Here is a 22,733-nt window from a genome sequence, read left to right as displayed (position 1 = left end):
AGTATCCGGAAACTACCAACCCTGGGACAGCCGGAAGCGGTCAGGGGGCGGAGCCTCCGGCGACTCTCTAGCTTTCGCTTACTCTATATCCGCCTCGATTGACAGGCTCCTAGTTCCAAGGCTCCTTGCAATTGGATGAAGCACCTCGTGTGGGCGGGCCGCCCGAGTCGACGCGCGCTGATTGGCCAGTCCCGCCATGCGGGGTTCAGGGGTGGTGCTTGCGGCGGCACGAGGGGTCCGGCTGCCTTGTCAGCCAGGTGTGGACTGGTGCATGTGGGCGCTGCGCTCGCTACTGCGTCCCATCGGCCTGCGCACCATGTCGCAGGGTTCGGCTCGTCGGCCACGGCCGCCCAAAGACCCGCTGCGACATCTGCGCACGCGGGAGAAGCGCGGCCCGTCCTGGGGGCCCGGGGGCCCGAACACTGTGTACCTGCAGGTGGTGGCGGCGGGCGGCCGGGACTCGGGCGCCGCTCTCTACGTTTTCTCTGAATATAACAGGTCAGTGTGGACCAACATCCCCGGCCGTGTGGTCGCGCCGCCACGTGCTCGGAGCCTCGCTCTCGTCCAGCCTTGTAGGTCCCTTACCTCCCTTGGTCTGCATGGTTTTCAAGCATCCATGCAATCCGGCCCCTTACCTCGGCTGGGTGCGGCTTTTGGCGTGCCCCGTGTCGTATCAGCATCGCAAAGCAGGGGTCTCCCAGTGTGAGTGTGTAGGCTAGACCGGGCTGGTGAGTTGATGGGAAAGGGGCTTCTTCCCACCGGCCTATGTTGAACTCCACTCCTCTTGTTCCTAACCAAAAAGAGGTTCCAAACCTACCTGCCAGCGACAGAACAAGGTCGTCTGGTTGTAGTTAGAGCGTTGTATCTACAATAAAACATTTTGCAGAATAGACTTTTCTGAATAGGGTAATACTCCTCCCACAGGTACCTCTTTAACTGCGGAGAAGGCGTCCAGCGACTTATGCAGGAACACAAGTGAGTCAACCCCTGGCTTCTGGGGTGGAGATGCTTATGGGCTTGGAAGCGGAGGTGAGAGGCAGGTGAGACTTATCAGCAGAAGTGATCTTCGGTCAGCCGGGTTTCATCTTGCTGAAATGTATGTTTTTTCTTAGACTGAAAGTCGCTCGCCTGGACAACATATTTCTGACTCGAATGCATTGGTCAAATGTCGGGGGTTTGTGTGGTGAGTCTGTTTTGGAGGTCAGAAGCTGGTGGGAAGTCTCTGGGAATTTAACATGGCTTTCAGCTCCTTTGCTTCACTTCTCATCCCAGGGGAGCTAGAATTCCCTGTGTACTAGCCTAATCAGCTTGAGTGGGAAAAGCCAGGCTCAGAAAAGCAGGGCTTGACATTGGTGATGGCCTCCAGGGCTGGACTATACACTTAACAAGAGAGTAGCAGCGGTCATCAGAGTCAAAGTATTTATCATGAAGACCCCCAGCAGCCATATGCAGGTACCTACTGTCAAGATTGCCTCTTTATTCGGGTCCTCAACTGGGAACATCAAGATTGTGTTGAGGCCGGATTTTGAAAGCTTAGTGGTATGGCTATGGAAGGAGTGAGGTAGTAGAGTGTGTAACCCCCCCACCCCACCCCATTTTCATGGCTGCTACTGGTATGATGTATATGGCACCCTTCACTTGAACAGTTTAGACAGTGGCCATCCTGGTTCATGCTAGCTGCCTCCCTACCTCCCTCCAGTCACCCGTGCCCATTCTAGAGGCACATGGAGAAGATCCCTTGTCTCTTGTACTTCTGCTAATATTATTTTCTCCTTATGTATGGCGTAGTTGCTTATAAGCCAGAATAGGGACATATGGGTAAATAACTGGCTCGAGGAGAGGCAGACACTGCCCCCTTCCACACACACACACACAGGCAGTGCCTGTATGTTGAGAGAGCTGGTTGGTTTATTTATTTATTTGACATTCTTTTTTTTTTTTTTAGGAATGATTCTAACATTAAAGGAAACTGGGCTGCCCAAATGCGTTCTTTCTGGACCTCCACAACTGGTGAGTGTCTCCCGAGTCACATGTCAATAACAACTCCTTTTAAAAGGGTTGATAATAGAATCTTCATTTCTGTATACTAACCCTCTACGTTCAGGATATGGCAGGTAGTGGAAGTAAACACTTCTCCTTTCACAGTGCAGAACTGCCTGTGAGGTCCTTGGTGAGCTGCCAGGGACTCGGCGCCAGCTTCTTAATTTATGAAGTGGCCAGAATGTCCCATAAGGTTGTCAAGAGTGAAGGAAGGGGTACCACGCCTCTTTAGACCTTTGGTGCCAAGGAAGTGCTTGGTTAAAGCTTTCGCTCTTACGTATTAGCTTCACACATCTAATTCTGTCTCCATCAGAATGTCTGAATATGTTCCCATCTCCGGTAGCTTTCACTGTCTACCGAAGTAGCCTTGCATGTCAGTTCCCACTTCCCTGTGATCCGCCCTCTGCAGCGCAGCCGGAGCAAGACGTCCCCGCAGCCTGCCACTTCCCATCCTAGGCTCTCTTGTGTGTTATGATCCACAGTATGGCCTCCAGGCCTCTGTTCACATTTCTACCTGTGTTGTAAAGCTTGAGCCACGAGGGTCTTGCTTTCCAAGGTCATTTCCTTGGAGCTGTGCCTGTCGCTGTAGACAAACTGGTGTCAGCTCCTGTGTCGCCTTCAGTGCTCTTTCAGGGCTCCTAATCGCTGCTGAGTTGTTTGCGTGAGCATTTGTTTCATCTCCATCTCTAATGAGAGAGCAAGGGCTTCATGTCTTTTAACGTTGCTAATACACCATCTAATGATACTGGACACAACAAGTATCTGTATAGATGAAATTTAAAAAGCGCTTGCTAAGTTTTGTGTTGATGTAAAGTAAGTCCATACTGTATTTATTTGAGTGCTATATTAAAACATAACTTCTTGCTTGATTATTTCTAGGAAAAATATCTAGAAGCAATCAAAATATTTTCTGGTCCATTGAAAGGAATAGACCTGGGTATGTCCTTGATTGTGTCTCGTTATCTCGTATTTCTTTTTGTTTGAGCCTTGCATTTCAAATTAGAATCCACCAAGAACTGGTTTAAGGCAAACCTTAAAATCACATGCTTCATTCAGCATGCTGTGGTTTCTTCTTTCTCTTGTTCCTTCTCTAATTTTTTAAAATGATTTATGTGTTTTTATTTCATGTGCATTGGTGTTGTGCCTACATGTATATCTGTATGAGGGTGTCAGATTCCCTGGAATTGGAGTTACAGACAGCTGTGAGTTGCCTTGCGGGTGTTGATAATTGAACCCAGGTCTTCAGGAAAGGCAATCAGTGCTCTTAACTGCTGAATCATCTCTCCAGCCCATCTCGGTCCTTTTTTTTTTTTTTTGTATTCTGTTTTTTGAGGCAAGGTTTCTCTATGTAGCTTTGCAATCTGTCCTGAAACTTGCTCTGTAGACAGACTGGCCTCAAATTCACAGAGATTGCCTTGTCTCTGTCTCCCAGGTGCTGGGATTATGTGGTTAAAGGCATGTGCCACCACTACCCAGCTACCTCTTGCTCCTTTTCATGCTTCAAGAATACTGACTTAGCGGGCAGAGTGCTTTAGCCTGATACATGCCTACATTCATTTCTTTCTCTCACAACCTTCACTCGGGCTCCAGACTCCTTCCCTGGTCCAAGATGGTTCTTGGGACCTCTAATTCCTTGCAGGAGGAAGTGTTGTGGAGGGTCTGTGACCGTCGTTATAGCTGAGCTTCAACTCCAGCTGTCTAATGAGGCCCATAACCCCTTTGATGGGAAGATGTCAGGATGCAGACACAGCAGGATCCTTGAGCCAGCAAGCCCCTCTGGCCTGTCAGTGCCCCACTTTTGTAAAGCACCGGCAGTTTTATATCAGAGTTTTATATTGGTACTCGTGGTTGAAATGAGAGAGTTTCTGGCTGGTAATCTTATTAACCCAGGGCTCTTGGATTTCAGCACAACAGTGGTTTACATTTTTCTTACTGAATCCTGCCCAGTGCTCATAGCATGACTTGCCTTGACTCTGCTCTGTAAAAATGGCCGATTTGAGTACAGCTTCCCTTTCTTTTTCCCCCTCTAAAAATGTTAAAGAAAACCTGGTTTTATTGGCGTATTCCCAGTAACATTCTAGGGAAAGTCAGTGGCTGTGGCTGGGTTCCTGCAGGTTCATTTTCCTGCTGGTACTAAGGCTTACGATTTCTTGACCTTCTTTCCTGCAGCTGTGCGGCCACACTCTGCCCCAGAGTACAAGGACGAGACCATGACTGTTTACCAGTTCCCTATCCACAGTGAGTCTGGGAGCCAGATTTCCCCGGAGGAGGTGGCTGTTAGTCCCACCCAAGGGACATGTGGGTGAGGAGAGACTGTGAGGACTTGGTTTGAGTGGCCTGTTGTTTGTTTTCTGAAGATACTAAGAAATTTGAGGTTGGATACTGCTTCTCAGACCTTAGCCTCTCGTGAACAAATATAGCTGTACTGCACTAGGGCTGCATTTGTTTTTTGCAATTAAGTGTCTTTTTAGAGACTTTTTAATAACTGCAGCCTATAGGAGGGGCATTGGGCTGAGAAGCTCCAGCCATGTTTGTGAGGTACCCGGGTCAAAGGATGTGGTTTGAGTTGGGAGCAGAGGTGCACATCACTCTGGCTGAGCAGTTCGTGCCAGGTATTACCTACCTTACCTACCTTAGAGGGCCTGGTGGGAGGGAGATGCCCTTGTCATTGCCAACTGGCATGATCTCGCCAGTTCTTGAGGGCTGTAGAGCAGATGAGAGAGCCAACAAAGGCAGGACTGGGGGAGGAGCTGAAGTTTATGTTAGCCGTGGGTAAAGGGTGTGTTTCTTGAGCTATGGCGCCAGTGCTGCTTACCAGCAAGGGGATTGGCCTACGGTCTCTCTTCACTCACTGCCATCCCTCCCAACTCCAACTGGAAGTGTCTCCCTTTCTTGTTTCTGTCCAGCACCCCCCCCTTTTTTCCCCCCTCCAGAGCACGCAGTAGTTTACTGTCACGTGTTTTCCAATGGTTGACACCTGCGCACTTCAGGCCAGTGTTTCCTCGGAGCCCAGCAGGTCCTGATTGAGTCACGTGCCTGGAGGAGCAAGGGCAGCTTCTGTTAACACCAGCAGCTGTGCTTCAGCTTTTTTATCAGCAGCCGCCCCCCCCCCCCCGGCCCTCATTCCTGACCCCTTGATTTTGATACCTAAATAGCTGCAGAATTCTGCTCCTTTTAGTGGTGGTATCCCGGGGGCCTGTGCAGGGATAACTGTGAATGGTGGTAGCTGAGCTAGTTTATAGCCTGGATGCTTTCAGTCACATACTGTTGACTCCCTTCTGTGGGCAAGGCCCTGAGCCAGGCCAGTAGGCCAATAGCTGGTTATTTCCTACCGCAGGGAAAGGAGTTCTGGTCTGATTGACATTAGGAAAGTCTTGCTTATTAACACCTGGGCTGCAGCTGTGGGAAGTGTGTAACGTGATGGCTTCCTCTGCTGCCCAGGTGAACGGAGGTATTGCACGCAGCAGCCACTGCAGAGCCCAAGAAGGTCTCCCAACAGGCTCAGTCCACCACAGTCGTCATCGGACTTTACACCAGCTGAAAACGGAGAGCACCTTCCAGATGGCAACAGTACAGGTAAACTGTGGGGCGCACCTTGTAGTTCTTACTTCTTGTCCTTTCAAAAGATTGTCTCTAATTGACCAACAGTAAATGTGTACTTTTGGGGGTACAAAGAATCAAATTAGTTAACTTATCTGTCGTCTCAGCAAGCTGTGTGTTATGCTAAGCATATTAGAAAGGCATTATTTAAGTGACCGTCCCTCCCACAGTGCCTCACCCAGTACTTCATGCATGCTGGACAAGCTTTGCCCACCGTGCCACCTCTCCAGCCCTATGTGAGCAGTTTCCTGTTTCCTGTGGTCACAATATAACAGGAAACTTTGCATTCTTTGCATTCCTTTATTAGCTTCTCCTCTGTCCCCCACCCTCTTCTCTGACCTTTGGTAACCTTCTTTCTCTTATTTTTCTGTGAGATAGTTTTTGTTGTTGTTTTTTAAGATTCCACATGTGGGTGAGGTCATACGGTGCACGTTTTTCTGTGCCTCCGCCCAATGTTGCAGTCGACAGATCTTACTGCCTCTTACTGCTCTAAGTTAGGGTCTTCACTGTAAAAACGCTGTTTGCACAAGTAGATGCTTTTCTTCCTCACGGAAAGCCCTGGTCTAGGGAGAGAGAGCATGAAAGGTTGTAAGGAGATTGACAGTCCTGAGTGTCAGGCCAGTTTGTAGCTTTGGATAGCCCCAGGATGTGTGTTCATAGAGGAGCAGTGCCTGGTGCTCTCCTGGGTGTAGGGGGCTTTTGTGTCCTTCATTAACAAAACAGTAACTCAGAGACTGGTTGCTGTACTCACTCAACAGACAGGTCAGTGAGAGTATCAGCCTCTCTTAGAAAGCTGCTGCCCAAGATTTGCTCCATCTGAGGATTGAGCACTCAGACCCTGTTCTTCAGGTTGGGCACAGCTGGGTCAGCTCCTATTGGTCTCAGGGCAGGTGACTAAGAAGGCAGACCTTGACAAACTTATTTTATATGGCAAGCAGAGAGGACCAAAACCTGGTGTGGGAAGTCCTCCTGTATACGTGTTGCTTTATTGGTTAATGAATAAAGAAGCTGCTTTCGACCAATGGCTTAACAGAATACAGCCAGGCTGGAAAAGATATATAGAGAGAGTAGGTGGAGTAAGTGAGAAGCCATGGAGTCGCCAGAGGAGAAAGATGCCAGCCAGAGGTAGGCCACAAGCCTCGTGTAAAATATAAAGTAATAGAAATGGGTTAATTTAAGATATAAAAGCTAGCTAAAAATATGCTTAAGCTATTGGCCAAACAGTATTGCAAATAATATAGTTTCTGAGTGATTATTTCAGTTCTGGACAGCCGGGAACGAATGAACAGCCTCCACCAACAAAAACTCACACATTTCCTTCAGGCCTTTAGCTGTTGTCTCATTTTTCTTTTATGTACTTGTTTATAAAACATTACAGTGAGAGCTGGCAGGATGTCTCAGTGGGTAGACCCTTGCTGCCAAGCCTGAAGACCTGAGTTTGATTCCCAAAGTCCACACATGGTGGAAGGTCAGGTTGTCCTCTGACCTTCACATAAGCACAGTGTCAGTCTCCCACACACACACCTACATCACTCCCATAAGTAAATGTATATAAATAAATAAACATTACGACTTATTTTATCCTGTCCCCAAATATTAAGCCAAATGGGACGTGTAAAAAGTTTTACTTGCATTCTGAGTTTTCTGGCTGGAGTTTCCTTCCTCGCCTTCTCTTCCCCTCCTTCCACTGTACTGGAGAAGAGCCTAGGGCCTTGAGCCTGTTAGGCAAGCATTCTCTCTCTGGACTAGTTTCTATTTCCTTATTTTGAGACAGTTGTTTGAGCTGCCTTTGAATTTTTTTTTTTTTTTTCTTGGTCTCCCTGCCTCAGCCTCCCAAGTAGCTGTGATTACAGACATGCACTGTCAGGTCAGTTCACATCAGAAAGATAAAGGGATGTGTAGTAATGACAGGGTCGTGCTTCTACTTCAGGATGGGGTCAGCAGTGTCCCTTTATGGACTAGTAATTTCGGAAGCATATACAGCCTTCACATTCACCTTGTTAAATGTGCTTTTTCTCAGGTGTCGGCGGGAAAGCAGGAGGCAGGGACCCTTCCTTAGTGGTAGCTTTTATCTGCAAGGTAAGTCTTGGCAGAAGTGGGCAGTGAGTGGGCCTGTGGCTGGTGGCCAGCGGGTGGTGTGTGCTGGTTCTGAGAGCTCTTTGTTGCTGTTAACACGGAAGAGTGACACTTCATTAAGTTCACCGCTAGGTGACGGTGTGCACCAGCACTGTGTCTTAGTTCGTCTGGCTCTGACTCTGGAGCCTTTCCAGACAAACACTTCTTTAGAATACGCGTGCCTGCTACATTTTAATGATTGTGAGCAAGTAACAAAAGGTAGATCCTTTCCTGAGAAAGCTAAGACAGACTGCGCCATCAGCATCTGAGATTGTGTGTGCCTTCCCTTTGTCGCAGCTGCACTTGAAGAAAGGAAACTTCTTGGTGCTGAAAGCAAAGGAGCTGGGCCTTCCTGTGTGAGTGTCAGGCCCTTGGGAACTCCGTGGGGGGTGGCGGGCTGTGTTACAAAAAGGTGTCTCACAACATGCTTGCCTGTCTGTCTCTCAGTGGGACGGCCGCCATTGCACCCATCATTGCTGATGTCAAGGACGGGAAGAGTATCACGTTTGAAGGAAGGGAGGTGAGGCTCCTGGTTCTTGGGATGTAGCACTTGCAGGTAGGGCCTGGAACGCTGGGCAAAACCACTGTTTGCCCTAAGCTTACAGACACTATGAAGGATGTGCAGGACATCTTGGGATTACCTACTCTTGGCTGGATGGTGGAGCCCTTACCTAGTGACGGACCCTGCAGTGCTCTGCCCGGGCATTCTTAGATCTTGTCTGCTCACACCTGCTGGGCTTTTGTGTGTGTAGATGCTTTCCCTTGTTCCTGCAGAGCAGTGCCTGCCTTCAAGGATGGCCTTTGCTAGCAAGTCTTATAGCAGAGCTGTGCTCTTTGTCAACGGAGGTGTCTTTGGTATCTTACATGCTGTCCCTCCCACTAGCCACTCTGGTTTGAAATGTCTTCTTAGACAAGTGCCCATCTGCTGAAGTAGGAACAAACAGAGCAGGGAAAGGTGGGTGGCAACCACTCAGGTCAGGTATTAAATGTGGGTTGTGTAATGGTGACAGTTGCCTTGAGGGACATTTGATTGTGGCTGAGCTAAGACTGTTCTGGAAGGGCACTCTACTCCAGTCAGCGACCTGTCTCGTTGTCTAGATTGCTCCTGAAGAGCTTTGCACACCCCCAGACCCTGGTCTTGCATTTATTGTGGTCGAATGTCCTGATGAAGGATTCATCCTGCCTGTCTGTGAGAATGACACCTTTAAAAGGTAATGATGAGGGACTTTGGGTGGGAGAAGTGAGAGCCGTCACTGTTCAGCACAGACATCCATGTCCCAAAGACAGACCATGTCCTTGAGATGCACTGTGTCTCTGGGAAGGCCTGAACTTCGGGTTCAAGGTGTGTCTTGATCCTATTGGCAAGAGTTGGGCAGTGTTTGTAGTTAGTGCTCTTTGGAATGAAACTTGAGAGCAACTGACAGCCACAAGCCATCAAGGACTAGACAAATCAGCTGCAACTTAGAGAAAGTGAGAGAGAGAAGGGGGCATAAAGAGGGGGAAAATACATGATCAAGAGAGAGACATCTGAATCTAGATCAAATTCCAGAATGAATGAGCAGGCAAATAAATTATCTGACCTGTTTCTTCCTGTGTGAGCTTTCTCCCTCAACTGTGTTGAGACTAATGAGGTAGGACAGTGTCGCAGACGCTGTGACCTAGATTGTGCTAGGGGCAGTTTCAGCATGGAAACATCTTTCTGGCCCAGGTGTTGTGTCCACTGGAACATAGCCTGTTCTGCAGCTGCAGTCCTGGCTGGAAATTTCTCCACCATGTATTTTTGGTACTCTGGCTCAGCCTTGAAAACACTTGGCACCTGCTTTCCCACTGAGCTTCATCTCCAGCCCTTGGTCTTTCTGAGACAGGGTATCCCTGTGTAGGCTCAGCTGGCCCTGCTCATGCGGTCCTGCCTTAGCCTCCTTAGTGCTGAGTATGGTGCTACCTTAGGTAGAATCCTTAAGCCTCGTGTCTGTCGGACTTTACCTCCTCCCTAGTGGCTTGTTTGTATTTGCTTGTCCTTCACATGCTGTGTATTCTCCTTGTACAGCAGATCCTCCTGGTCCCTGTACCAGTAGTGTCAGGAGCCCCCCTTGGTCATGTTCTTTGTGCTTCGGTGTCCTGGACACAGACTATCCTATTGTGAGCCTGAGGAACTTGAGAGCCCTGTGCCTATGTGAGATGGTGTGTGTGTGTGTGTGTGTGTGTGTGTGTGTGTGTGTGTGTCTAGGGGTGATGGTGGTAGTGAAAACATCCCCTGAGCTAAAAGGAAGTGTCACCAGGTTAGTAGGCCATACCTGAGAGGTGGTACCCATGACAGCACTGAGTATTCCAATTCATGGCTGCACAGTCAGTCCCCTTTCATGTATATCCTGAGCTTTTATCTCTTCTGAAGGAAACTCCGTTCTTCCTTCTGTCCAGGTACCAGGAAGAGGCCTATGCCCCTGTGGCCTTGGTGGTCCATATTGCCCCAGAATCTGTACTTACTGACGGCAGTTACCAGCAGTGGATGGAGAGGTATGAGACCAGTCCAGGACACAGGGTGACTCTTGTGGGTGGTGTTTGAATGTATGTCCACTAAGTACTGCTCTCTCTCACCTGAGCCTGCCTGAATTTTCTCTGGGATTCTTGTCTTAGAAATTCTGGGTGGGTCCCTCTGTAGGAAGGGTGTGTGTTGAATCATCGCCACTAGGTGGCGAAGTGGGCCCACTTCCCAGTTGTCCAGGACTCCTCCTTTATATTCCGCTCAGTCAGGGCAGAGGAGAGACTGGCAAATGTAAAGGAACAGCCTGCTTCAGCATCCCACTGCACGTATGTGTGTGACGTCCACTGCTCTGGCTTCTTCTCGAGCAGGTCTGTGAGGAGAAGGTCCACCATCATTTAATAATCCTGCACTGGCAAATAGCACCCAAAGGGTGTTTGTCTTGGGTATTTGGTGACCTCAAGTGGCTGCTTAGCCGCCCTGCCATCTGCTTCACCACCTGTTTCCCTGTCCTCTCTGCCCTGAACGGTTCTGGGTCTTAAGCTCTGTCTTTCGTTCCTCGTGAGTCTAAGTCACAAGAACACAAATACCCTGTTGTTGGCGATGTTTTCATATCCCTACATGAAGGTCTAAAATGTTCTTAGTTTAACCACCGTTCTTTCCTGTATACTCCAAAGGAAGCCTCAGGAGGGACAAAAGCCTGGACTTCGATAAGGAGCAGCAGGATATGTCTGGCTGTGTGGTTATTGTTTGGGGCATATGACATAGCTCTGCACATGTTCATCATATTAACCTGTTTGTCTACGGTCCTTTCCCTGAGCTAGGGTGATCCTGACAGACACTGTTAACAGTGGGCTGTCTCTTTTTAGGTTTGGTCCTGACACGCAGCACCTGATTCTGAATGAGAATTGTTCCTCAGTCCACAACCTTCGCAGCCACAAGATACAAACCCAACTCAACCTCATCCACCCTGACATCTTCCCCCGCCTTACCAGCTTCTGCAGTAAGGTAGCTAGTGCCCCGCAACTTCCTCGCCTGTGGATTCTCCACCTTTGCTTTCTCATCAGGAAGTGTGTTCTTGTCTCTTGCAGGAGGAAGGCTCTGCCCTCAGCTTGCCCACAGTTCGGGGCGAATGCCTCCTCAAGTATCAGCTCCGCCCCAAGAGAGAGTGGCAGAGGTGCGTGCAGTTCTGACCTGTGGGGACATCTATGGGGTGGAGGGTTTTCTGGACCTGGTCAGTAGCGGTGTTCTGGAAAGCATTTCCAGCCGTGTGCCTTCTGCCACAGCAGTCACCTGTGCAGTAGCAGGAGCTCCCAGCTCCAGTAATAGGATGCTCATTGAGACAAGGTCTCACTCTGTAGCCCTTGCTGGCCTGTAACTTGCTATGGAAACCAGGCTGGCCTCAAACACAGAGATCTTCTGACCTCTGCCTCCCAAGTGCTGGGATAAAAAAAATATGTGCCACTATACCTGGCCCCAGTAAAAAGGGCTTTAATGGTATTTCTGAAGTTTTACTCATCTTGTACATATTTTTTCTTATTTTAATGCAATAGTAAATGTCTTATAGATGTCTTTGATTGGAACTCTGCTTCCTAAAGGTGTTTTCTAAATGTGGGGTATTGGGTCACAGTGTGTGACTTCTTTAGGCACCAGTGACCATACACTGCTGCCTGGAAAGCCCCTGCATACACACTCCCAGGCAAGTGAGAAGTCTTTGCTGACTACCTGATGGCTTGTCTTCTTTTGGGGGTGTGAGAGTGTGGTCCTCATGTGTCCTAAACTCCCAGCATCATTGTTAGAGCAGATCTTGTTATAGAATGTCACTGTGCTGTTGTGGTTGAATAGTCATTGCTCTGGGTGGTATGCCTTGGGCCATGGGCATTGCTACATGCCTTCCTCAGCCCTTGTGCCAGTGTGGATGTCATTCCGAGGTCCCAGACCCACTGCACTGATCTGGACAGGTTGACTTGGAGCTGCTTTTTAAGCTTTGGGGGACTTTCCTGCTCAGCTAACCGAGGGAATCAGCCCTCTCAGTATTGTGCTGAGTGGAGAGGAGGCCAGCAGTACCAGCATTCACTGGCACTCACTGAGGGTGTAGGCTCTCTGGGTGCACCCCAGAGCTGATACCAGTTCTGGTTCTGCAGATCACCCCAAGAGTCTCAGTTTGCCAGCTGTGTGCCTGCTCACTTTAATTTGAGAGGTGCTCGCTGGAACCCTGCTTCTCAGCTAGGGCCCTTGTGGTCCTCCTAGGGGACATTGGCTCATGTGTGGAGACATGTAATTTTCACAGCCAGATGTGCGGATGTGGTACTGCAGGGACAGCTCCACTGTAAAGAATTCATCTTGCCCAAACACCAGGAAGGCCTGACTGTCAGGCTTGAGGCTGGAGAGGATGCGATGACTTATTTACCCTATTTAGTTGAGGAAGGTTTCAGAGATTACAACTGCCTGGGTCATTATCTATAGGAGTGTTCTGTTCTATCCCTCTATTGGTTACTTTTCTATTCCTGTGATAAAGCACCATGACCAAAATAACTTAAGGAAAAAAATAAAGTTTACTTTGACTTGTGATTCCAGAAGGTCAAGGGTTCATCACGGTGGGGAGGCATGGTGTGGCAGGAGCTTAAGGATCATAGCCTCAGCCACAGAGCAGAGGAGTGAACTGGAAGAGGGTCAGGCTGTAAACCCCAAAGTTCAGCTCCAGTAATACACTTCTTCCAGCAAGGCTGCGATTCCCCATCACCTCCCCAGCATCATCCAGAAGCTCATGTTCTGAACATCCAAGTCAGCATTTTCCGAGAGGCTGTGCAGGCCCCTTGGGTCACCCAAGTTATTTTCCTCTGCAGGGATACCACACTCACCTGCAATACTGATGAATTCATAGCCGAAGCCTTGGAGCTCCCCAAATTCCAGGAGAGTGTGCAGGACTATAAGAAGAGTGTGCAGGAAAGCCCAGCCCCAGAAGGTGAGCCAAAGCCCTGCCTGCCTGAAGCTTGCAGTCTTGAACCATACATCATACAAATTGCCATCATACAGGCCATCATACAAATTGCAACCTGATTACTTAACTTGGGACTTCTCTGTATTATATATAACAGAGGGTCAAGGGAGGTGTTGCAGATCTTAGTGCATATGACCCTACATCAGTAAACTCCATGTTTAGTGGCAGTGTCTGGGCACTCTTGAGGGTCCACCTGTAGGAAAATGGTTAGGGAACACTTGTGAGACCATGTTGATCGTCCCTTGCCACAGTTACTGTTGGGTTTTCCTGGTTGACTAAAAGGGGCCATGGAAGATGCTGGCCACATTATTGCTCCATCAGGGAAAGCAATTGAAGAATTTTGTGACCTGTGCACTTTGGAGATTTTTCTTAGTTTTCAGTTAGTGATAAAGAAAATGCTAAAGTAGAAGGGTGTGGGTTTTAATCCAGATGGCCTTTCTCAACCTTTGCTTTTCTGAAGGTCAGCGCTAGGTCAGCCATTCCTCTTCCCATGTGTGTCTGTTTCCTGGGAGTTGCTTCATTCTCTCTCTCTCTCTCTCTCTCTCTCTCTCTCTCTCTCTCACTCTTTCTTTCTTTTTTTGCATTTTTAAAGTTATTTTATTACTTTAAAAAATGCCAGTCCAAATTCCCACTTCCTCCTCTCCTCCCACTTCCCTCCCACTCCCTCCACATACCCTTACTCCTACCCCCTCCAATCCTAAGAGAGGGCAAGGCACCCTGCTGTCTCCTTCCTCAGTCCAAAAAGGGGTCTATACCCCACCTTGTCACTTCTGTCTCCACCTCCTGATTGCTGGGATTAAAGGTGTGAGCCGCCACCACCCAGCTTCTATGGTTAACTAGTGACTGGCTAATTCTGCCCTCTGATATCCAGGCAAGCTTTATTTGTCAGAACACAAATAAAATACCACTTTCTGATTAAGTTGCTGCCCTGGTGTGTTAGATACTGGCCACCCTGGTGAAGCTGAAGGCTAGCCCTGTGTTGTGCAGCAGATGGGCGATTACATGCACACGAAGTGTGCAGTCTTGTTGCAAGGTGGAGGTGCCACCGCATGGAGGAACTAGTGATTGGGAGTTAAGGAAACCTCCTCTGTCATTTAGTGCTGTTTTGCTTTAAAGAGAAGCCTGAGTAATTACTATCTTCCAGGTGCTGTTCTTCCCCGACAGCCTGCAGGCCTCATACTGAAAAGGAAACACGTTTTCCCAGTGCCCCCCTAGGAAAGTGAATTGCACCAGATGGCTTGCCCACCACATGACAGAATGCTGACTCGAGTGCACTTGTATTTTCCACAGAGAAAAGAAGCCAGTATCCCGAAATTGTCTTCCTGGGTACAGGCTCTGCCATCCCAATGAAGATCCGAAATGTCAGCTCCACACTCGTCAACTTAAGGTACCATTTTTGCCCCAGAAGCTGCTGTCCACCAGAGCTTGCTGCTAAGCAGTCCTCTCCACTCAACAGGCTGGTGTTTGGGAGTGGAACTAGTGGGCTTTGCTATGTTTTATTTTATTTAGAATATATTGTTGAGAACACACTATGCTGACCTAGCTGTCCTGGAATGTCAGGCAGCCCTCCTTTATCTGCCTCCCGAGTGCTGGGCATGCTGTGTCTACCTGCTTACTGCTGGGAAACAACCAGATCCATCCCCTCATGACTTTGGAGAAAAAACTGAAACCTCCTCTGCTGTACACAATGCTGCAGGGTGTCCCAGTGAGCTTACACATTAGGCCTGTGAAGGACAGGTGACTACTGACTTGGTTGACACATTGAGAGAGGTTGCTTTAGTTGTTCAGCCTAAACTGCAGGTCCAGGCTGTGAGCTTGTGTCTAAACCAGTACCTATGTTTCTCTCAACTTCTTCTGGTGCATTTCAAAGCTTTTGGGGTCTTGCACATTTGTTTATATTCAGTTAATGAACTGAATTGAGTTCTGTTTTTGTTTTTTTCCTGGTTGATTTCTGGGCTTGCTTGGGTTCATTTTTCTGCAGATATGTCAGAGCCACTGTGAAGTGTTCATGACCTCTGCAGACATGTTTGTCAAGGAAGCGCACATTGGTGAAGTGCTGGTTAGTTCTTAGAGCTCATTGTAGTGGGTGTTAGTGATGGCCAAGCAACAACAGGTAATGCTGCAAGTGTGCACTGTAGTACACAGGTGTACCCGAGCCCAGACACCGTGCACTGCAATGCACCAGCACACCTGAGCCAGTGTGCACTGTATTACGCAGGTGCACCCGAGGTTAGACAGTGTGCACTGCAATGCACCAGTACATCTAAGCCAGTGTGCACTACAGTACCCAGGCACACCTGAGGTCAGACAGTGTGCTCTGGAATGCTCTGGCACACTTGAGTCAGACAGTGTATGCTACAGTACCCAGGCACACCTGAGGTCAAATGTTTTCAAATCTGGACATGTTTTCTTCATGAGTGAGAAACGTAGGAAAGTGGGTTAGAGTTGCCTGGCCCCCCCTTGAAGACTTCTGGTTTCTGGTCCCTAAATTCAGCCTGGTAGCCTTGTTGATGTGAACAGGGCCAGCCTTTTCTCATTTAGGCTCTCCCCTAGAAGTCACTGTCTTTGGATAAGTGTGGCCCTTCCAGTCTGTGTTCCTCGAGAGAGGAAGGAAGGGTACCAGAGGGGTACCTCCGTCTGTCTACTTGAGTAGAGCCTCTGCATTGGTGTGCTGAGTTCAGACCTGAGATCTGCCCAGTGGACAACTGTAAGAGGAACCTTGAGTCACACTTGCCACCTCCCCGGAGAAAGTTCATGCAACCCATCCTGTCTCAAGACCATTTGAAGATGTGGGCCAACAAAAGCATACCACTTGGAAAGGGAACTGGGAGTTATCTCCTATGACATAATGCTGTCTGTGGCACTCTCAGAGTGTGGCCAATTCAGGGGAAGCAGAAGGGTACTGTGAGGGCTGTCTCCACTCCACCATCTGCTTTTTCTTTTTTCTGTTTTTCACACACAGCACTGTGTTGATGTATATCCTTAGAGGCTTCAGGGTTTTTTAGATCTTTCTTTCATATAGAGAAGATAGACTGGTCTAGAATGACCTGTGTGATTTAATTGGTTGACTTTTATATGAGCTTCACAAAGGATAAGGGCATGTGGTTGTGGAAGGCGGATGCCGGGATGGCCACAGCAATGCCATTCTGGAGAATCTAGACTAAGCCATTCCTGTCTTTTGCAGCCCTGACAAGTCTGTGCTGCTGGACTGTGGAGAAGGCACTTTTGGACAGCTGTGCCGCCATTATGGACAGCAAATAGACAGTGTCCTGTGCAACCTTGCTGCTGTGTTTGTGTCCCACCTGCATGCAGACCACCATACGGTAAGTGTGGGACCCAGAGGTCACATGCGAGAGCTGCTGGCTCCTTTAGTCAGGGCTTTGGATTCCTTCTCTCTAGTACCGAACTTTTGACTTTACTCAACTTTTCTTGCTTCACACACAGCCTAGATCTGGGCCTGTTAGAGCTTTCTAGGTCTCAGCCCATTGCCCTCTTTCTAACATAGCTATATTTTTCCGCCTGTACCATTTCAGTCATTGCTTAGCATGTGCATCCCCACCTGTGATGTGGGATAGGAATTGGGTCAGTGAGCTAGGAACCACTTGTCTACAGGACTCTGACCTGTGGCAAGGACCGCTGGGCTTGGCTCATTACATGTGCTCTCTTCCAGGGCTTGCTGAATATCTTGCTGCAGAGAGAGCATGCACTGGTAAGTGAGGCTCCTGACTAACACTGGTAATTGACTGCTTCATGGCCAGCTAACTGTACCTGCAACTGAATCCAAACCATTTTTACTGGGAAGTCTGCTTATTGGCTATACACTGGAATCTTCTTTCAGGAGTCTCTGGGGAAACCCTTCCAGCCTCTGCTGGTGGTGGCTCCTACCCAGCTCAGGGCCTGGCTGCAGCAGTATCACAACCAGTGCCAGGAGATTCTGCACCATATCAGGTGAGCACCCTGTGTAACGAGTCTTTCTGCCCCGCCAGCCAAGCTCTCAAATAACTACATGGAGACTTATATTACTTATGAAAACTCAGCCTTAGTTCAGGCTTGTCCCACTAGCTCTTCTAACTTAAACTAACCCATTTATTTTCATCTGTGCTCTGTCACATGGCTCATCACCTCATCTCTATACTGCTCATGCTGCTTCCTCTGCAGCTGGCTGGTGACTCCGCATTTTTCCTAGAGTTCTCAATCTGTCCTGAAGTCCCACCCGTCATACCTCCTGCCTAGCTATTGGCCGTTCAGCTTTTTATTACACCATCATAGCAATATATTTTCACGTAGCGTACAAATATCTCACAGCAACCCCGTGCACCAGACCCCAAGCTATTGCCTTCCACTTCTGCCTCCTTCCAGTGTTCCAGCTGACAGGAACTCCAAGTATCCCAGTTCTCGCTGCATCTCTGTCTCTGCAGCACACAGCTGCCAGCACAGAAATGTTTACACCAGGCGGTGCACAGCAGGGCTGACCCAGCTTATGTCCGGGGAAGGATGAGAAGGAGCCCTGCTGACAGATGCTGCCTGTGACCTGCACTGTCTTAACTGTGAACTAGCTAGGCTGGGCGTGTGGCTTGGATCATTTTTTCTGTCTTCATTCCTGTGACAGAAGTCATGTTTCTTAAAACCACTGAAAGTTCTTCATCCAAAGAACTGAAGTGTGATGGTAAGTGACTTTTTGAAAAAATGTTTTCATTATCATTTTTCAATCACTTTGTCTTATAGTATGATTCCTGCCAAATGTCTTCAGAAAGGGGCAGAGGCCTCCAGTCCCCCAGTTGAAAGGCTAATCAGCTTGCTGTTGGAAACATGTGACTTAGAAGAAGTAAGTGGCCCTGGTGCAAGCCCCACAGAGGGTGGGCAGCATGGGGAGTGGGGCCTGAGTTCTCCACCTCTGCTCCCTCAGTTTCAGACCTGCCTGGTACGGCACTGCAAACATGCTTTCGGCTGTGCGCTGGTACACTCGTCTGGCTGGAAACTGGTCTATTCAGGGGACACCATGCCCTGTGAGGCTCTGGTCCAGATGGGTAAGTGAGGGGCGTGGGCCTCACCCAGGATCTCTGAGAGATGCATGGGATATGGCATGTGCCAGGTGTGTGCAGATGGGTACGTAGCTGATAGCAGCAGATAGCAGTCTGATTCTTACCCAGTTGGTCCCCTGGCTGTCGTCCTGAGGAGCAGACAAGTCATGGGACCAAGGGAGCTGAGTGTTTGGTCAGAACACAGCTATGGATGCCAGGAGTATATGGTCCTCATCCAAATTTCTCCTTGATGCCCATCTTTCTGTTCAGGGAAAGATGCCAACCTCCTGATCCATGAAGCCACTCTGGAGGATGGCTTGGAAGAGGAAGCAGTGGAAAAGACACACAGGTAGCGCCATTTAGTGCTTGCCATCCTCTGTGTCACATGGGAAGCTAAGCATCCTTTTGCTCATTTCCAGAGAGATGGTGCCCACCGCCAGGTGGGACTGGCTGATTTCTTCCAGGCCTCTGGAATTTCCTGAACCCACATTAGCTCTCCTGGGCACTCTGCCTCTGTTCTTGATTATCCCCCAGGCAGGGTTCTATGGTGACTTGTGGGGCTTTAAAAAAAACAAACCAGCTGGAATAAACTGTCACTTCCGGTTAAAGTGGTGTCATGACTGAATCCAGGGTGTTTTAAGACCAGCCTTTCTAGGTGCTGGGGATCTTCTTGGGTGTTATTCTGACAAACCGACAGCCAGAACCACTGCCAGGCCTTCCTCAGGAAGTGTGGGCAGGCTCTGGCCTCCTCTCAGCCCTCCCTGGTGCCCTCAGCAGGAAGGACAGGCTTGTTGACTCTTGCATCGAGGCTTAGCATCCTATTCATCTTCTTGCTGCAGCACCACCTCCCAGGCTATTGATGTGGGGATGCGAATGAATGCTGAGTTTATCATGCTGAACCACTTCAGTCAGCGTTATGCCAAGATTCCCCTCTTCAGCCCTGACTTCAATGAGAAAGTTGGCATCGCCTTTGACCACATGAAGGTTGGTATGCTGTGTGGACCCTGAGGGTTCTGAGGGGCAGGGCCAGGTAGGAAAGTGACCCTTATTCACTTCTTTAATGGCCTAGGGTCACCAAAGAAAGCATCTCTATCACTAGCCAGGTGTAACCAAAATCTGACTGAGGACGAAGTCTGCTCCTGAAGGTCTTCCTGCCCTTAGGGTCCCTGGAAATAGTAGAACTTCTCCCAGGCCTGGGCCATTCCCACTGCAGCCTTAGCACCAATTGGTGGGAAGGGGCTAGACTCCCAGAGTACCAGGGTCAGGCTTGCCCCTTTTTTCTCCTCAGATAAAGGAGTGGGCATGAGCTTGATAGAAAAGTCGGTACCATTTGATTCCTTTTCCTTTGGTCTCCCTACTCTTCCCCTTCTTCACTGTACTTGCTCCCCTCCTCTAGCATTCTTTTAAGCTCCAGTCCATGGCCTAAGTGTACGTAAGGAAGGAGAGTTGGTCTTACCCCAGCTCTCATACTCCTTTACCCCTCATTACGCTGTCCTGTCTCTCATCAGATCCGCTTTGGAGACTTCGCAACAGTACCCAAGCTGATTCCTCCACTGAAGGCCCTGTTTGCAGATGACATTGAAGGGATGGTTGAGCGCAAGGAGAAGCGGGAGCTGCGCATGGTACGAGCAGCCCTCCTGGCCCAGCAGGCGGACAGCCCAGAGGACACAGTACCCCAGGAGAAGCGGGCCCTCGCAGAGGAGCCACACAGTCCACAGAGCAAGAAGGTCAGAACCCAGTGAATGTCTCAGCCATCCTGGACTAAAGGCCGTGTTCCTCTGCCCTGTGTGAAGCCACATCTTCTGTCATCCTGGCAGGAGTCAGCACACATGATCTAGCCACGGGGCAGTCTGGAATCAAGAGTAAGCAGTCCTCTGTGGCCATGGCTGGGGAGCACCCATCTGCCAGGTGCCTCCCATGCTTGGAGGAGAACACAGTGGCAGGACAGGAGGTCACACAGTGGAAGACAGCAAGCTAGTCTTGAAAGAAGTCATGGAAATTGAGGTGTCTGCCCTCACTCACTAGCACAGGAGGCTCCCTCTGAGTGCCAGAGTCAAGCCATGGTACAAGTGAAATTGGGTGTATGTGTCTCAGGCACCAAGAATAGTTTTTCCAAGGACTCAGACTCAATAAAGCTCAAGTTTGGAATCCTGAGTTCTTTGGCTTCATCGTGGTACTGCTTCAGTGTGGGGGTCGTCGATGGGCTGGGTACCTAGCGTGTGTACACTGCATGCTCCAGAGGCCGCAAGGATCTTGGAGCCTGTTTTTCTGCTCCATGATGAGAAGGAAAATCACTATGAAAGTATGAAGAAGTGTCACTTTGGCCTAGATGCCCTGTTGGATCTGAAAACAGGTTAGTGACGGAAACTCGGAAGGATGTTCAAAGTCGGCTCTAATAGTTACATATTCTCCCTACCCAGGAGAGCATGGACAGCATTTGAGGCACTCGGCCCTCCCTGACGGCTACCTTCAGACTTCCTCCTGAGGCAGCCCAGGATGTGTGAATGCCCAGCTGCCTCTCCTGAAACAAGACCATGTGCCAAGCTCAGGGATAATAAATCTATTTTAATAACATTACTCTTGACAACAGTTTGTACATGTATTTAAAGATAACCTTCAACCCCCAGGCTCCGTTACAAATTGGGGGTTGGACCGCCCTTGCCAGGAAGTGCGCGAAGCTGTAACATCAAAATTCTGCAGATCCCACTCTCGGAGAAGGGTGAGTTTACACTGCTGGGAAAAATAACTAAGCATTTAGAATTTTTCATTGTACACCTGTACATTGGTTTAGAGTGAATGGCTCAAATTAAACAAATATAGATTTCGTATATATAAATATATCATGTATAGGTATGTCTATTTTCAAAGGATCAAACTTTAAACATGGACTTCGCATGCATGGCCCAGATCCGTTTTATTCCCTTAATCCCAAAGTGTGGACAGGCTCCCTGTGCTCTTGCCCCAGGACTGGATGGGGCATAGTGAGAAGGACGAGCAAGGTCCGCTGGTGAGCAAAGCAGTCCACACCATGGGCTGGGTGGCCAGTACCACTCTCTCTACCTGCTTTGGGGAACAGAATTATTGCTAGTCAGCTGTAACTTCCAGAAGAGGAGTGTCTGGCCCCACGTACCTACTGAGCTGTGTGCCTGAATGGGAAAGTTGCTCTCAGATACCTAACGTGTGGAGAACTTGGAGCTCTACATAGGGTCTGTGGTCAAATCCTCAATTCAGGAATGCCAATATGGAGTAGAGGGAACCTTTTGTCAACACGGGGAGATGAAGCTGTCAGAAGTAGGTGGGTTAAGCTGTTTAATTTGGAGCTGTGATGAAGGGTAGCCTGAAAGATCTTTCTGGTTGGCCAGGACCCTGGCAGCAGGCAGAGGATAGACGGTACCCAGGACTTCTCTTGCCCTATGAAGGGGTCTCTCCTCCTGTCCTGCTTCCCCTCTGGTCCTTATGGTGATGCTGCAGGACCTGATGTACCAATCAAGACAGTAACTGGACCCTCTCTTGCACCCTCATCCTACAAAGGCCATCCTGGCAAGCCCTTGAGCGAAGAGGTGGATGCTGCTTGCCATAGAGGCCAAAGATGGATCAAAATAGGCACAAAGTCAAAAGGCAAAGGTCAAACAAAAGGCTGGAATCATCACCCAAAATGAACAAACAAAATCTGCACCACCAACACTGCCACACGGACGGGAGAGCTCTTTTTCCTCTGTCCTTCTCCACCCTGGTGTTGGACATGACAGCAAAGGGCTGATGGAAAATCCTTGGCAGGCCAGGGGCGCTGCGCTGGGTGGTGTCTGGGGACCCATGGATGTATGTACACATGTCAGGGTGGGCCACATCAAAGAGCTGTGCTCTCAGACTCCTCTTCTGAGTCCCTCTTGTCAGTCACCGAGTGCCGCCGTGCGTGTTCCAGGGGGCTCAGGCGGAGCGTTGACCCCAGCTCTATGTGGATGGAGGGGACATCGAAGTGGACAAGATCTGCAGAGAGAGGAAGAGGTGACAGGGGGCCAACTGTAAACAGCATGGGAAGCAGGGCGGCCTGCTCTGCTCAGGCTAGCTCCTTAGCAGTTGGGCTGTGGCTGGATTTGATCTCCTGGGAGCCTGCCTGGGGAAGAAGGCTCTTGTCCAGTCTCAGCCTCTGCACCCAGATCCTGATAAGCGGGGTGCCCCCAGGCAGGCCTCAGTAACATCTGGGGATCATCTGCAGAGGCAGTCACTTAGAAACTGCTGTGTGTCAGTCAGCAGCTCAGCATCTTCCTTAGGATGCTGGATCCACCCCACCTGATTCACATTTACAAGGAGCACTAGAAGGTCATTCTAGCAAGGTAGGGAGGATGAAGTTACAAGACTCAGTGTCTGGACATCTGGGAGTCAGCAAAGATAAAACAGCCTCACGGGCCGTCAGCTGGGTACTCAGCCCCTTGAACACCACACTGGGAGTGGTCCTGGAGCCTCAGCCACTGGGTAA

At 49.3% G+C, this 22,733-nt stretch overlaps 2 protein-coding genes across 6 annotated transcripts in view; one reads left to right on the top strand and one right to left on the bottom strand.

Moving 5' to 3' along the window:
• The first annotated feature begins 194 nt into the window (after positions 1-194).
• Elac2 (elaC ribonuclease Z 2) lies at positions 195-20,830 on the top strand. 2 transcript variants are annotated; one of them, XM_050121573.1, is made up of 25 exons: positions 195-498; positions 925-975; positions 1,113-1,183; positions 1,946-2,010; positions 2,920-2,977; positions 4,210-4,278; positions 5,482-5,616; positions 7,661-7,719; positions 8,053-8,111; positions 8,203-8,275; positions 8,854-8,966; positions 10,174-10,269; positions 11,104-11,242; positions 11,326-11,411; positions 13,081-13,199; positions 14,526-14,622; positions 16,420-16,558; positions 16,906-16,944; positions 17,074-17,183; positions 17,961-18,060; positions 18,142-18,262; positions 18,527-18,605; positions 19,096-19,240; positions 19,765-19,983; positions 20,677-20,830. In XM_050121573.1, the coding sequence occupies exons 1-25, from the start codon at positions 197-199 to the stop codon at positions 20,695-20,697; spliced, it is 2,565 nt and encodes an 854-aa protein (XP_049977530.1). In that variant the 5' UTR covers positions 195-196; the 3' UTR covers positions 20,698-20,830. The 2 variants fall into 2 exon arrangements, with proteins under 2 accessions (XP_049977530.1, XP_049977531.1); XM_050121574.1 differs by lacking the exons at positions 195-498; positions 925-975; positions 1,113-1,183; ... (8 more) ...; positions 10,174-10,269; positions 20,677-20,830 and having other exon boundaries at positions 11,136-11,237; positions 19,765-20,410.
• Positions 20,802-22,733, bottom strand: part of Arhgap44 (Rho GTPase activating protein 44) — a 152,862-nt gene continuing 150,930 nt past the window's right edge. For 3 of the 4 annotated variants that reach the window (XM_050121575.1, XM_050121577.1, XM_050121578.1), the window contains one exon: positions 20,802-22,243. In XM_050121575.1, the coding sequence (XP_049977532.1) occupies positions 22,104-22,243 (140 nt within the window). In that variant the 3' untranslated portion in view covers positions 20,802-22,103. The remainder of the gene's footprint in view (positions 22,244-22,733) is intronic. The other variant, XM_050121576.1, reaches the window with a different exon arrangement.

Source organism: Alexandromys fortis, unplaced genomic scaffold, assembly GCF_014885135.2.
Source record: "Alexandromys fortis isolate MF-2015 unplaced genomic scaffold, M_Fortis_MF-2015_v1.1 scaffold_199, whole genome shotgun sequence".
In the NCBI taxonomy this organism is placed as follows: Eukaryota; Metazoa; Chordata; class Mammalia; order Rodentia; family Cricetidae; genus Alexandromys; species Alexandromys fortis.
Note: the sequence above shows the minus strand (reverse complement) of the source record. Positions and strands in the feature narration are given on the sequence as shown.

Excerpts from the sequence above, each read along its gene's own strand:
- Elac2 (XM_050121573.1), top strand. The coding sequence starts at position 197 with ATGCGGGGTTCAGGGGTGGTGCTTGCGGCGGCACGAGGGGTCCGGCTG. Across the intron at positions 8,276-8,853 it reads TCACGTTTGAAGGAAGGGAG|ATTGCTCCTGAAGAGCTTTG; the intron begins GTGAGGCTCCTG and ends CTCGTTGTCTAG. Across the intron at positions 16,559-16,905 it reads TGCATGCAGACCACCATACG|GGCTTGCTGAATATCTTGCT; the intron begins GTAAGTGTGGGA and ends GCTCTCTTCCAG.